Consider the following 14,314-nt stretch of genomic DNA (forward strand, 5'->3'; position numbering starts at 1 on the left):
CCCCTGACGTCGCTGCTTAAACTCATCTCTGCTTTTACCAGACGCCAGTGTAGAGAAGCTAACCCGGCCTCGACTCACAAATAGGAGCAACAGGCTGAACAACAGGCACTGAAGTTTGAACGCAACATCCATATTTATTCTTAGACGCTGATAAGAGTGAACTTCAAGGGTAGAATCTTGAGGTAAGTGATCAAAATGAAGCTTTGTTGCACGAGTTAGTTACGTTAAGCTTCTTTCAGGTCGACATTTGTAACGTCGTTGAGCTAACATTAATGGCAACTAAACTGCAACAAGTTAGAAAACGGCTAATGGGGTACAAGTTTGTATTGCTGCTGATCTGTAGTTTGTGTTAAATGCGTCCACGGTGCTGTTGCTACTGTCGTAAACTCAGAATTCAAGCGTCACTGCTGCGCCCTGGTCCTTCGGCCATTATATGGAAAGCCAGCTGTCCAATGTTAGTGGGGGGAAAAACGAGGTCCCCTGATAAATAACCAACAGGACCACGTAACACAGATTGTATACGGGACACATTTCATGAATATCCTTGAATGATGTGGTACTTTTTGACGACTTTCGTACTGCATCCTGTACCAATTTCCCCGCGCAAGTCTGAGTTGGGCTTTGTCAGAAGGAGGGAGTTAAGAGTGGGGGTTGGGAGTGAATGAATGTGTTTGTTTTAAGTCCCCATATGTACAACTTAAAAGCATTTATCATTCTTAGGTTTGCTCAGAACAGCATCGAACCACCAAAGTATAATGCGAGGAAAACGGTGAGTTTCGCATTGATTTCCTTCACGACTCTATCTGCCGCTTCAATCAAAGTGTGTGACGACAGAAATAAACTTATGTTGATGGAGCTTTAGCCATCCGGCTAGTTAGCCTGTTGTAGTAGGACATTATTTTGACTATAATGGCACGTCTATTAAAGCTTTTTACGTTTTACGCTAACACTAGATATTGAAAGCACGTTTTGTTTTGTGTCGTAATAGGGAAGAGACAGAACCGAAGTGTGTCGCTCCCGAGGCGCCCAAGGAAAACACAGTAAGACCGCGAAAGAGGAAGGCAGATGTTGCCATAGTAAGTTGTCTGAAAGGTTTACAGACTAGTCCATAACTGGTCTAAACTATATTTTAAGCTGTTGTGTGTGTGTGTGTGTGTGTGTGTGTGTGTGTGTGTGTGTGTGTGTGTGTGTGTGTGTGTGTGTGTGTGCGTTAACTGCTGATAGATGTAGCTGGCATTGTTTTGCTTATCACCTTGGTTGAATTTATTATTGTTTTTCTATTTATTTTAGTATTATTACAAATAAAAGCCCTCTCCGGATTCAGTGTACCTTTCACAAGTTCACAATATGCTGTGGGGGGAGTGGAAATTGATCTGATCAGACCCCGTTCTTTCCATTTTTGATTGTCAGTATTTACAAGATCTGGATGAGGAGGTAGCAGAGATGACAAAGAAGAAGAAGCAGCGTGAGTGTGAGGTGAGTGTGGTTATCTTTCTGAATTTAGTGTAGAAACATGTGCCTCATTCTGCCTGTCAGTTTTATTAATATATGCGCTCCCCACTAGAACTGCAATGATTAGATAATTAGTGCCAAGTATTTTGGTTATCAGTTGTTTTTGTCATGTTTTTAAACGGCTGATCCATTCACCAATAATGAAAATAGTTATTTGCAGCCTTATTGCTCACACAAAATCTCACACAAATTTGGCTGTTATATCAATGGAACTCTGCCGGTAAATAGGCTTGGTTGCTCATTGCTCAAGTGCATATTGGCTGATCTGTTTCAGAATTTGTTTATAATCGTCTACAGTCAAATCGGCAACATGTTTCTTTCCAATGATCTTAACCTCACATTTTCCAAAATTTTTCCTGTTAAGCCGGGGTGGAGTCCTGAGGCTGGTTACACAAGTCCGCACAGGTGGATCCTCACACCTGATCAGGAAGAGTACCAACCAGTTTCCCTGATAAATGTGGGCTTCTCCTACTACAACTTTGACAACATATTTGTGACCCCTGTGCATTGTGCCCCGCTTCCTGCACTGTGGTGAGTACTGTTATCGTGTGGCTGAGGAATCTCAGTTTTGACTCCATATCCTGTTACTATACGTGATCACTCTTGTATTAAAGCACATATAGATGGGTAACAATTCAAAAGCTAAGCCTAAATAAACCAGTTCAACACCGATGAGGAATTTTGGAGTGATGTGTTGGACAGCGCTGTCCTCCATGATCATCAAAACCAAAAGGAGGGCATATCTTTTGGGAATAATGCTGTTCATCCCCCTAGCAATGTCCAAATCAACGACTAGGAGCACTGATGAAGGCTGATGGTGGAATCTAAGTAACATAGCCGGCCCAGTGAAATTGTTTTTCCTTTAAGGTGTTTCCCATCTGTAATGATTAAGGCAGCTGCTTAGCTTGTATGTCTTCCTTCATATTGGAATTTTTTTCTTTGTTTACAGCTAATTTCTCCTCCTCAACTTTAATCACTACCTCTACCACCCACTTTCAAAAAAAAGTGTGATGCAATGTAAAATATATAGCCCCAATTCAAAAAAAAGTTTGGATGCTGTGTAAAATGTAAATAAAAGGAGAATGCAATAATTTGAAAATCACATAAACCAATGTCTTATTGCAGATGGACTAAAGACAACATATCAAATGTTGAAACTGAGAAATGTTATTGTTTTATAAAAAATATATGCTTATTTTGAATTTGATGCCAGCAACACGTCTCGAAAAGGTTTGGACAGGGGCATATTTACTCGTGTTGCCTCATTTCTTCTTTTTAAATGTTTGGGAACTGAGGAGACCAATTTCTGGAGTTTTGGAAGTGAAAAGTTGTCCTATTATTGCTAAAGATATCATTTTAGCTGCTCAACAGTTCAGGGTCTCTTTATCATATTTTTCATTTTAATAATGCCCCAATTTTTCACAAAGTTGGTGAACCACTCACCATCTTTACTGCTGAGACTCTGCCTCTCTGAAATGCTGTTTTTATACTGTCATGTTACTGATCTGTTGCCAATTAACCTAATTAGTTGAAATGTTTTTTTTTTTTTATCTTTACACAGCTTTGTCTTTTGTTGACCCTGGCCTAACTTTTTTAAGACGTGTTGCTGGCATTAAATTGAAAATAATCACATTTTTCATAAAACAATACAAATTCCTCAGTTTCAACATTTGATATGGTGTCTTTGGTCTATTTGCAATTAAGTATGGGATTTGCAAATCATTACATTCCGTTTTAATTTACATTTTACACAGCGTTCCAACGTTTTTGGAAACGGGGTTGTAATGCATAATTCAGTGATTTGCAATCAAACCTAAACATAATTAAAAATAGACCAAAGACAACATATAAAATGATGAAACTAAGACATTTTATTGCTTTATGAAAAATATATGATCATTTTGAATTTGATGGTAGTAACAAGTTCCAGAAAAGTTGGGACAATTTTTTAATGTTCGTCAATGCAAAATGCAAAGCCCTTCATGAAACAGACACTTAGCAGAACAGAGAAACAGACAAATTAGCACAACTTTCAGTGACAGAAAAATGCATAAGTGACACTCGTATGGAGTTGAAATGAAACGGGTACACAAGACCTAGGTAAGTAAATAGTAATTACTGGACATAACTGCGGTTCTGTGAGTATGTTTGTATTTCTGCCCTCCCAAGACAGTAGCAGGGTAAACACTGAATTGAAAATAAGTGGTGCATCATGAAATGAAAAATAAGGCAAAGGAGACCCTGAACTGAAATCCTATAAAAGGCAAGAATAGAGAAATATTTCACTTTCAAAACTTAAGCAACTGCTCTCATTTCCTAAACGTTTACAGAGTATTGTAAAAAGAAGAGGTGATATAACACAGTGGTAAACATATCCATGTCCCACCTTTTTTTTTTTTTAACAGTATTGCTGTCATAAAATTCCAGATGAGCACACATTTTCATAAAAAAATACCATTTCTCAGTTTTGAATGTCTGATATGTTATCTTTGCTACATTTTCAATTAAATATGAGTTTACATGATTTTCAAGTATTTGCATTGTGTTTTTGTTTAATTTTTACAGTGTCCCAACTTTTTTGGAAATAGGGTGGTATTTCCAGGGCTAAAATGCATCCATTTAAAGCCATGTAAGAACTAAGTTGAGAAGTTTTTGCACAGTAGTTGTCTTTATCCAAGGAAAATCATACCTGTGATACTGTATTGCACATATTTCACAATAAGTACGACAGTTGAATGTAATTATTTGTACCAATGTGTCCATCTGTCTCAGCTGGGCTAGTAAGGATACAGTATGGAACAACATGTTGGAGAAGGACAAGACCTACACGAGGGATGTCCACATGATGAAGAAGCATCCTCATCTGCAGCCGAAGATGAGGGCGGTTCTCCTGGACTGGCTAATGGAGGTCTGTAGTATGTCCTAGGTTACATCCATGTTTTAACATGAGAATGATCACTGTCCAGACATGCACTTGAGCAGTTTTTGAGAACTATGCTGTCCGTCAGCAGGGTTTTCAGCGAAAGAGCGAGAGAGAGAGATTTTTTTGCCTGCTGAGTTCATCTCAGTTTGTAATGTATAGTAGAACTAGTCAAATTCCTAAAGAGATGTTGATGTTACGAGTATTTATTGTATGGACGTTTAAAAAACAACAACCCCTATTTACAGGGAGATATCATTGATATAATGGCTTTTTCGTTCTAAACATTACAGTTACTCTTCTGAAAAGAATAATTTGTCATGTCAAATATAAATGCTTTATTTAATAATTTTTTGAAATTATCAAAAAAAAAAAAGGTTTAGTAATACAAAAGAGCCAATAAGAGCATTGATAAAGGACTGGACTGATAAGAGCATGGATTAGGGCTGCACGATTCTGGTTAAGATGAGAATCACGTTTTGTTTTTTGCTTAGAATTGAGATCACTATTCCATCAAGGTTTGTGAGCAGTCCTGCAAGGTGCATTGAACTATCAGCAGGCATGATACCTGTTATGATACGTGCATATCAACTCTGGACAACACACAGGGAAGGTGAATGAATAACTGAACATTTACAAAAGACCATCAGCTTTAGTGTGTTGTCGTCTCTTAAACCTTTGAACCAGTATTTTTCTGAGCGTTGTCTTTTCACTGGTGTCGCTCACTTGCTCTCTCTCTAGTTCTGCACAGCTGCGGTTTCTGCTGCTCTGCATCACATGGTGTAACGCTGCGTTGTTATTGGTTGAGGACAGAGTGGGCGCAATTGTTTTGATGTAGCTGATGTCCTGGATGAAAATACATCACAATTGCTGTCATTTAAAAGTTCTCTCCTTCTTTTAGAGACTTCCTCGCTGATCCCTCAGCTGTTTACAAGCTGTTCAGATCTGCTAGTAGTGATAGATAGATAGATAGATAGATAGAGATATCGATAAAGGAAAAAAAAACAATATATATATCTATATATATAGATATATCTATATGGTTATATATCTATATAGATATATATATGCTCTTTTTTTTCTTCTATAAACCTACGCACTGAACATGAATATTGTCGTTTTCATGTTGCCATTGGTTATGCAAAGCGCAAGCAATTAACAATGCAAGTTTGCATTAAGAAAGTTCAATCATTTTAAATGATGGGTTTAGGGCTGCTTCTAAAAATATTTCTATCATCAATTCAGCTGCAGATTTGTTTATCGATTAATTGTTTGGTCTATGAAACATCAGAAGTCTTTACTGATACCTGCAGAAAAAAAATGACATGCCTTGGAGAGTGAAAGAGAGAGTAGAGGGAAGGACCTCAGTGCATCATTGTGCTATAGGCTTAGGCTAACTAAGGGATGGTTTAGCTTCACCCAAGACCTTTCCTAAAAGCTTTCTCCAAAAGGAAAATTTTAAGCCTAATCTTAAAAGTAGTGTTGGTTCCATACAAGAGGAGCCTGAATGCTAAAAGCTGTCTCCCATTTGACTTTTGGAAACTGTAGTACCAAAAGTAAGCCTGCACTATGAGATCTTTAAGATATGATGGAGCCTGATCATTAAAGATGCTGTAAAGTAGAAATGAAAATGAGTTTTAAGTTCATCACACCACAGAAGTATGGGTTGTTAACTACCCATCCAAATTTGGATGAAAAAAACCCCACAGACAAGTATGTTAAATTAAATTAGGCAAAATCAGCAGTCTTCTCTGCTCTGAGACTGGGGGGGAGGGAAAGGGGGGTGTCGCCTGAAGGCGCTGAAGCTCCGCCCCCTCGCTGGAAGGTGTTCAGTGTCCTGTATGACAGTCCTGTGGCTGCAGTTCTTTTCCCCACTAAGCGGTCCATCTGACATCCAACCTCTCGGTGACTTTATGCGTGATGTCCCACTGGTACTCTGTCTCTCTGGTGGACGGAGCAGCCTGCTTTATGAAAACAATAGAATCAGAATTCATTTGTCCAATGAGTGAAACATACAGATACATATAAATGAAGCTTGTCCCCCTGAGCTGTAACATAGGAGTAAAACTGGACACCAGAGACAGAAGACAGTGAGTCTCCAACTACTTCTAACACACCTGCATTACAATAGTGAAGATAATAAGAGAGGAGGAGTTGAATTAGTTCTGTAACGACTGCAACATGAACAACGCTGCATTACATCACATGTTAATTCATTACATCACATCAATTCATTATATCACATGTCAATTCATTACATCACATGTTAATTCATTACATCACATCAATTCATTATATCACATGTCAATTCATTACATCACATGTTAATTCATTACATCACATCAATTCATTATATCACATGTCAATTCATTACATCACATGTTAATTCATTACATCACATCAATTCATTACATCACATGTTAATTCATTACATCACATCAATTCATTATATCACATGTCAATTCAAACTTTGAACCTGCAGGTTCCAGGTCGAGCCGACAGTCTTTCTCTTTCACTGATGTCCCTCCACCTCCTCCACATGTAGTCGGGCTCGTTTATCCGGACCGGTACCGGTACATGTAACCGAGAGGGTCGCTGATTGTAACGTTACACCGGAGTACAAAAACAACAACCCTCATTAATGAGGAGGACTAGATCTCCTCTGGTCCATGTTCACCATCACCCCGACATGTAAAATACAGAGTTACATATATTACAGTTCTTATCGGAGCTTTATTGAGACGCATAAAACAATCCGCGGTTATCGGAGCATTTTCCTCTGAACTCTGCTACGAGCTCAATAGAAGCTAATTAGCACGTTAGCTCACCTTTCATGAAAATAAAGTTATTCTACACCGAATAAAATCACATTAGCGGTTTGCACCGCGGACTAAATGTAGCAGAGTTACTGTGGAAAAGTTATCTCGTAAGCACAGAACTTACGCTGAGTGGTGAACTGCTGGGGGCAGCGGGGGACCCTGCCGGCGGCGGCGTCCACCGCTACTGCGGCAGCGGACGGTGCCGGCGCGACCGAGAGATGAACGGCCGTGAGGGTGAAGCTCGGTTCGGCTCCGCGCTACAGGAGGAGCGGTGTGTCCGTGAACTCCGTCTGTCTCCGGTGGAAGTTGGTGAAACAATCCGCCGTGAAATGGTCACTGCACAGGCAGCTGTTGTTGATGCGAAGCTCTCCATCAGCGAGGCTCTTGACAAAATCAATCCACCTCTTTTTCCTTTCTTCATCAGTCGGACATTTAAACAGCGATGCAGCGCTGCTTTGGAGGTTCTTGCTTCCAGGAAAGATGCACTTGCAGGTGGAGGGAGACATCCTGCAGCAGCTAGCTGATGTACAATAACAAACAATCGGACTACGGCAGGAGTAGAACTGAAGTCCAGTGGGACGACCTCTTATGCAAATGAGCTCCAGGCTTTTATACCGTTTCACCGTGAGAGGAGGAGCCATGCAGAAGGTTATATAAACCGTCTGTGATCTGACGTACTGTAGATAGGTTGTTGTGAGGTAGATAGTTTGGGTTTTAGCCCCGCCTAAACAAAACCTGAGCTGAAGACTGGTGAGAAACTGTTCACCGGTCTAACTCCACATTTCAGTGCGACAAAGTTTCAGCAACTCATTTCACACGTATATAATGTACTGAGAAGCAAATCTTGGAATTTGCTTTACAGCATCTTTAAGGGCTTTGTGTCTAAGGAGAAGGTTTTAGAATTCTATTCATGGTTTTACTGGGGGAAAATGAAGAGAAGCTAATATTGAGAGAAATGTGATCGCTTACTGAATTCTGTCAGTACACTTGCTGTAGCGTTTTGAATCACCAAGTGTGACATCCTGATAGTAAGGATTCACAATAGTCCAGGCTAGAGGTACCCATTGCATGAACTAGTTTTTTGAGCGTTGGTTTGAGACAGTATTTGACAGTATTGCTCAGGTGAAGGAAGGCAGTCTTAGACACTTGCTTAATGTGTGAGTTAAATGACACATCCCCACTATACATGGGAGCAGGTAAAGTCACATGATCGGGAAAACACCCCAAACTGAAGAGCACCAGAGGGACACTATTTGCACAACCGAGAAGCACTACAATGCAGACCATTTTTACCTACCGTGTATGTTTTGATGTCGAGTCCCTGAGGTGTTAAGGACCAAATACCATAACTTCAGTTTTCAGAAGTAAAAAATTACAGGTCATCCTGACCTTTATTTAAAAAAAGGCTTGAAGTTCACTGACTAATTTGTTTGATCTGGCTTCATAAAAATAGCTGCTTTTTATTTTTCCTGCAAAGCAATGGAATTGTTTCCTGATGATATTGCCCAAGGGAAAAATGCATAACAAGAAAAGTATCAGTTGCAATCCAGATACCTGAAACTCGATGACGAACATTTTTGTACATGAAAGAGTCAACATTCACATGAACAATTTAAAATGAATACGATAAACGCGATTTAAAACTACCTAATGTAGTTCCTTTAATCCCATTGACATGTTTCATTCTCTGTATTATCAGTGTTTCCCTTAACATTATCTTGGGAGGGAGGACCACCACCAATTTTCACATGGTTGACTATTAGACAATAGTCTAAACCGCGCACACCAGATTTGGGCTCGTATGAATTAAATGGGAACCCACCACACACCCACAAACAAATGCAGTTATTTGTACTAATACACAGATGCTACATAAATGTAGTAATGTTCTTTTTGCGTGCATGTTTTAGGTGAGTGAGGTGTACAAACTGCACAGGGAGACGTACCACCTCGCGCAGGACTACTTTGATCGCTTCATGGCCACACAGAGAAACGTCTTCAAATCAACACTTCAGCTCATAGGCATTACTTGTCTTTTCATCAGTGCCAAAGTAGAGGTAAGATGGTTTGGACTTTACAGAATTATATCCTGTAGTAGTGGAATAAAAAACAATCTCTGATTGTTAAGTAGTCTTCTTGTTGTTACTTGTCTTTGTGGTGGGTTTATTTTAGGTACATCCTAATTGCTAATTTCCCCTTTCTGCATTTTTTTCCCCCACATGTTAGTGTTGTGATTGGTTGATAAAATAAAATTTCCTTCGTTTATGTTTCTCATAGGAGATGTATCCTCCCAAGGTCCACCAATTTGCCTATGTTACAGATGAAGCCTGCTCAGAAGATGAGATTCTTAGTATGGAAATCATTATTATGAAGGTAAAGAACACACACATCATTCCATGATATATCAGTATGAATTGGTTAAAATTTGTACACATACCCATGCTATGGTATTGCATCTGTTACAGTAAAATGTCAGCAGAAGTAACTCAGATTTGGCTGGTTTTTTTGTGGATAAAGAGGCCTTGGGTTATACACATCACATTGTTCCACTATAAAGGCCCATTAAGTTGATGCTCTTAGAGACGCCAGTCAAATGTTGGTGATACATTTCTGAAAAGAAATCACACCGTTCTGAAGATGTCAAATATTTTTTGGATGAGAAAAGTCTTTTGTATACAGTACAAATTACAGCAAGATATCATGAAACTGAACCTCATTAAAAACGTGATATATGCAAAGCCCATTTCCAAAAATGTTTCAACGCTGTGTAAAATGTAAATAAAAACAAAATTTTTATGTATTTTTATTGGTTATTATTACATTACATTATTCAAGAACAAGCTGATATAAAATATACAGTAAATGCAAAATGACAATATAAAAAGGAACATGTGTAAAGAGCATTTATTTGTAGCTTAAAGGTCATCCACACTTGCCCATAGGTGGGAATCAAATCATTTTTCTTATTTTCGTATACATTTTTTGTTTTACACATCACAGATGTTTCATATTTCCACAAACCCGAGGCACCATATTAACCATGATATGATTTCACTAAACATTTTCAACCGTGTATGTGTAAAGTAGTATGGTTATGAAGTGATGACGGAGGGCTTTTGTAACACTTGGCAGCAAAAAAAAAAAGACAACTGTGAGTTAGATTTAATGAGACTGGAGTATTTAAATTAAAAAAATTGTAATGCTATGAATCCTTAGTTACCTGAATTTCTAATCGTACACAGTGGGTTTCTTCTGTTTCTGTTATTACTGGAAAAGTTTGTGTCATGTTGTCACAAAAATCCTTCCTTTAGATTTAAATTTTAAGTCATTGTATTGCTGATGTTCAAGGTTTGTGGTCGTTGTTCTCTAACACTGCACATGTGCACTCTTGTCTTTCTCTTCTAACACAGGAGCTGAAGTGGAGTCTCAGTCCACAGACTCCCATCTCCTGGCTCAATGTTTACATGCAGGTGGCCTACCTGACAGAGACAGATGAGCTGCTCATCCGCAGATACCCCCAGGCTACCTTCATACAGATCGCAGAGGTATTTTGTATGTGTGTTTGTTTTTTCCATACTATGTGATGTATCTGTTGGGTAATGTACTAAATTAACAATGACAGGAATAGAAGTAGAAGGATTTAAGTACAGTCATATGAAAGAGCACCTCCCATGGAAAATCTTGGCTTTGTTGACAAATTTGTACAAGGAAACATTTGATCCTGTTTACAATGGTGCCTAATAGTAAAGGTGATGTACTCGATGTGTGAAATCTTTTAGGGATTTCCATAACTTAAGTAAAGATATGATTAGAACCTCCACAATATCAGGCAGATGGTTTTATTTTGTGGCTGATTGCTGTTATGTGATGAGCTATGTTAGTTGTCAGGTTTGACCCCTATTTTACAAAATTTACACTATTTCCAACTGCGTTCTGTTGCTTTCTTGAGTTCCAAACCAGTATTTAAAATGAAATATACTTTTTATTCACCAGCGACTTATGTCCTTTATTCATATCTAGCGCTCTGTGACTGATTTCAGACAAAGCTATATTATATTTAATTATGGAAATTGTGTTTATTAGATTATTCTGTTACAGTTTACGTATTTGGAGAGTTTGACTTTAACTCATGGTTTGTCTTTTATAATCATTTTCAGTTCCATACTCCTTTTGCGATGTGCTCTAATGATTTCTTTGCTCTTTTCTAGTTGTTGGACCTGTGTATGCTAGATATGCGTTGCCTTGAGTTTTCCAATGGCATCCTTGCTGCTTCAGCGCTATTTCACTTTTCCTCTTTGGAGCTGGTGGAAAATGTCTCGGGTAAAAAAAGAAACGGAACAAAAGAACCCATATACACAATTTTTTAATCTCTGATGCTGGTTTGACCCTTGTATCTCACAAACGTATTGCATTGTACCTCTTCCTTCTGTCCATGCAGCTCTAAAGAGGGTGGAGGTAGAGGAGTGTGTGAGGTGGATGGCGCCATTTGCCATGGCTCTCAGAGAGGTTGGGGGGTCGCCTATGAAAACATTCACAGGAATCCCTGCAGATGACATGCACAACATTCAGACCCATGCCGCCTATCTTACATGGCTGGTAAGGGAAAGTGTTTTAATAATAATAATGGGAAAATAAAATGGAATAAGTAAACAAAAATAATCTGCTGTCCATGAAAATAATTATTTACCAAGAAAGTGAGTTGTATTGAAATACAATTTAACACAACTGCATATAATATAATTGTTAACAGTACAATGGACATTCCCACATACTAAGATGTGTAAAAATAACTTTATATATAGGATATAAAATATATATTCATAGTAATGTATGGAAATATATTCATGTTCACATTTTATAATTTCAGGATTGTCATCAATGCATAGTGGAGGTTTCAAATTTCAGTGTGACAGTATGCTGGTATAATTTTCACAATGGACTTAAGTTGCTTCCAGTTGTGAAAAATAAGCACATAATTGTGCTTACAGGTGACATCACTGTTGATGTGTATTTTTGTTGTGTACAGGACAAGGCCTGCTCTTACCGAGATGTGGAGTTGAAATGCCACGACAAATGTCCTGTGCCTTCATGCGTCCTGACACCGCCACTGAGCAGTGAGAAAACTGAAGAGTTTGTTCAAGTGCATCCTACAGTACTGAAAATAAGGCAGAGGATGGGCACCCCATCACCACAAAGACACCTCCCAAAGTAGCAAAGCACTGAAACTGACAAGGCAAGCCAAATCATTTTAGAGTTTTATAGATTTTATTTCTAAATGGACAAAGGGAAACTGATGTGTGGACTCTAACGGGGACGTCTCTGCAGTGCATATGGATACAATGGATTTTCAGTGGGGAAACGATGGAAAAAGTATCTCCTCCTCAAAGTCATGCTTATTACTTGGATCAGGATGCTTTTCAATGTCTCTGAAGTGGGTGCACACACTAAGTTTAGCTAAATTGGGGATCACTGAGACAGAGAGGAGATGGTTTTGCCCTTATCCCCATAGGAACTTATTTAACCCTTCAGTTTTGATTAAAACAAGCAAAGGGCTGTTGGGGATAGGACGGCACACTTGGAGATTTAAAAAAAAAAATTGCATTGCACCCAAATGCATGCAATAACTACAGACCACCCTTGAGCTTAGTGGTGGCCATTTTTATGTTCTATGCAGAGGCCAAATTGAGTGGACATTTTATGAAGTCACTACTTGGATCGTGTGTGTGTGTGTGTGTGTGTGTGTGTGTGTGTGTGTGTGTGTGTGTGTGTTTTTAATATTAATCTTTTTTGTTTTGTTTTGTTTTAATCTTTTGGCCTCTTTCGCCCAAAAACGATTTCTGGGGTCATATTTGGCTCTATGTGCTGCTATAAATTGGGCTTTGCATGATGAGAAGTGTGTGTGTGTTTGTGTGTGTGCGCCAAGAAATACTGTGTTGCTCTTGTTTTTGCTTTTACTTTTGCCATTTTATTGGACAAAACATGGTGGTGGTTAGTTGGGGAAGCAGTAGCTTGACTACCATACTAGACAAGTGAACCAGCCAGGCTTCATAAGCTAAAATATTGTTTGTATTTAATTTTTATTTTCATCCCAACCAGCAGTTTGATTGCCCACCACCAAAATGTAAGATTTCTGTTGGACTTTTTAAAATAAAATGCTGCTACATATTTTTCATTAGTTTAGGAAGACTCTTTTAATTCATTGTGTGACATGCCTCTTTTAAAGTAGCAGTGCACAAAACCATTCTGTCAAATATTTTAATTAAATCTTGATGTTAATATGCAACATGAACAACTCACTCTTTTCCTTTACTCCTTAAATAGGCAATCTGTAAGATATTTATTTTAAAAGGTTAAAAGATTTACTTCACCTCATCGACAGTATGTAGAAATAGCAGTGTTGATGTTGTCAGAGATGTCCAAGTATAGTTAGAGATATCTACTGAAATTAGCATGCTAACCAGCTAGCACTATTCCCCCCCCCCCCAAAAAAAAGCACTCTAATAATTTACAAAACATTTAAAATTAATTTCTCAAAAATCTTTATCCTACTGTACTATTACTCTAAATTGGAACACAGCAGCCACATCACCTTGCATCATTATGTGCATGAATCACTTATCTATTAATCAATTTTTGACTATTATTTAGTTTTTTTTCAGAAATTTGTGCAACAATTAGCTCTTCTGTGGGATCAAACTTCACAGGGCATCCTTCATTGGTGGTTCCATCCCTGGTTCCTCCTGCCCACATTCCAAAGTGTCCTTGGGAAAGTCGCCAAAACCAAAGTTACTCCCAATGACAGGCAAGCTCCTTGCATGGGAACTGCCACCATTTGTGTGTGAATGGGGGAATGGGAGGCAAACTGAGTGTGCACATTGAGACCACTAAAGTGCTAAAGCACTGTATAACTGCAGGCCATTCACCATTGTACAGTATGTGGACTGTCCCATTAGAAAAAAAATAACACGGTATGCAAATGTGAAGTAGTCCTATAGTGTTCAGCTCTACCACTACTTAGGTTAGATCACAGTCAGTATCCTCAGTCTCCTCAGCTATCAGCACG

At 38.6% G+C, this 14,314-nt stretch overlaps 1 protein-coding gene and 1 long non-coding RNA gene across 2 annotated transcripts; one reads left to right on the forward strand and one right to left on the reverse strand.

Moving 5' to 3' along the window:
* The first annotated feature begins 22 nt into the window (after positions 1 to 22).
* Positions 23 to 13,423, forward strand: ccne1 (cyclin E1). The gene is made up of 12 exons (XM_069174329.1): positions 23 to 182; positions 721 to 769; positions 989 to 1,076; positions 1,411 to 1,476; positions 1,877 to 2,043; positions 4,285 to 4,420; positions 9,162 to 9,308; positions 9,529 to 9,624; positions 10,662 to 10,796; positions 11,460 to 11,571; positions 11,690 to 11,847; positions 12,278 to 13,423. The coding sequence occupies exons 2-12, from the start codon at positions 756 to 758 to the stop codon at positions 12,461 to 12,463; spliced, it is 1,305 nt and encodes a 434-aa protein (XP_069030430.1). The 5' UTR covers positions 23 to 182; positions 721 to 755; the 3' UTR covers positions 12,464 to 13,423.
* On the reverse strand, positions 4,756 to 7,819 carry LOC138213308 (uncharacterized). Its single transcript, XR_011179516.1, has 2 exons — positions 7,376 to 7,819; positions 4,756 to 6,393 (listed from the first exon to the last, which is right to left on the reverse strand). It is a non-coding gene; the product is annotated as an uncharacterized lncRNA (long non-coding RNA).
* Positions 13,424 to 14,314: the final 891 nt, after the last annotated feature.

This window comes from Embiotoca jacksoni, unplaced genomic scaffold (genome assembly GCF_022577435.1).
Source record: "Embiotoca jacksoni isolate LCO1_2020_lvr unplaced genomic scaffold, fEmbJac1.0.p SCAF_6, whole genome shotgun sequence".
Taxonomy (NCBI): Eukaryota; Metazoa; Chordata; class Actinopteri; family Embiotocidae; genus Embiotoca; species Embiotoca jacksoni.

Coding starts and splice junctions, on each gene's coding strand:
- ccne1 (XM_069174329.1), top strand. Junction 9,625..10,661: donor TGGAAATCATTATTATGAAG/GTAAAGAACACA, acceptor CTTCTAACACAG/GAGCTGAAGTGGAGTCTCAG. Junction 10,797..11,459: donor CCTTCATACAGATCGCAGAG/GTATTTTGTATG, acceptor GCTCTTTTCTAG/TTGTTGGACCTGTGTATGCT.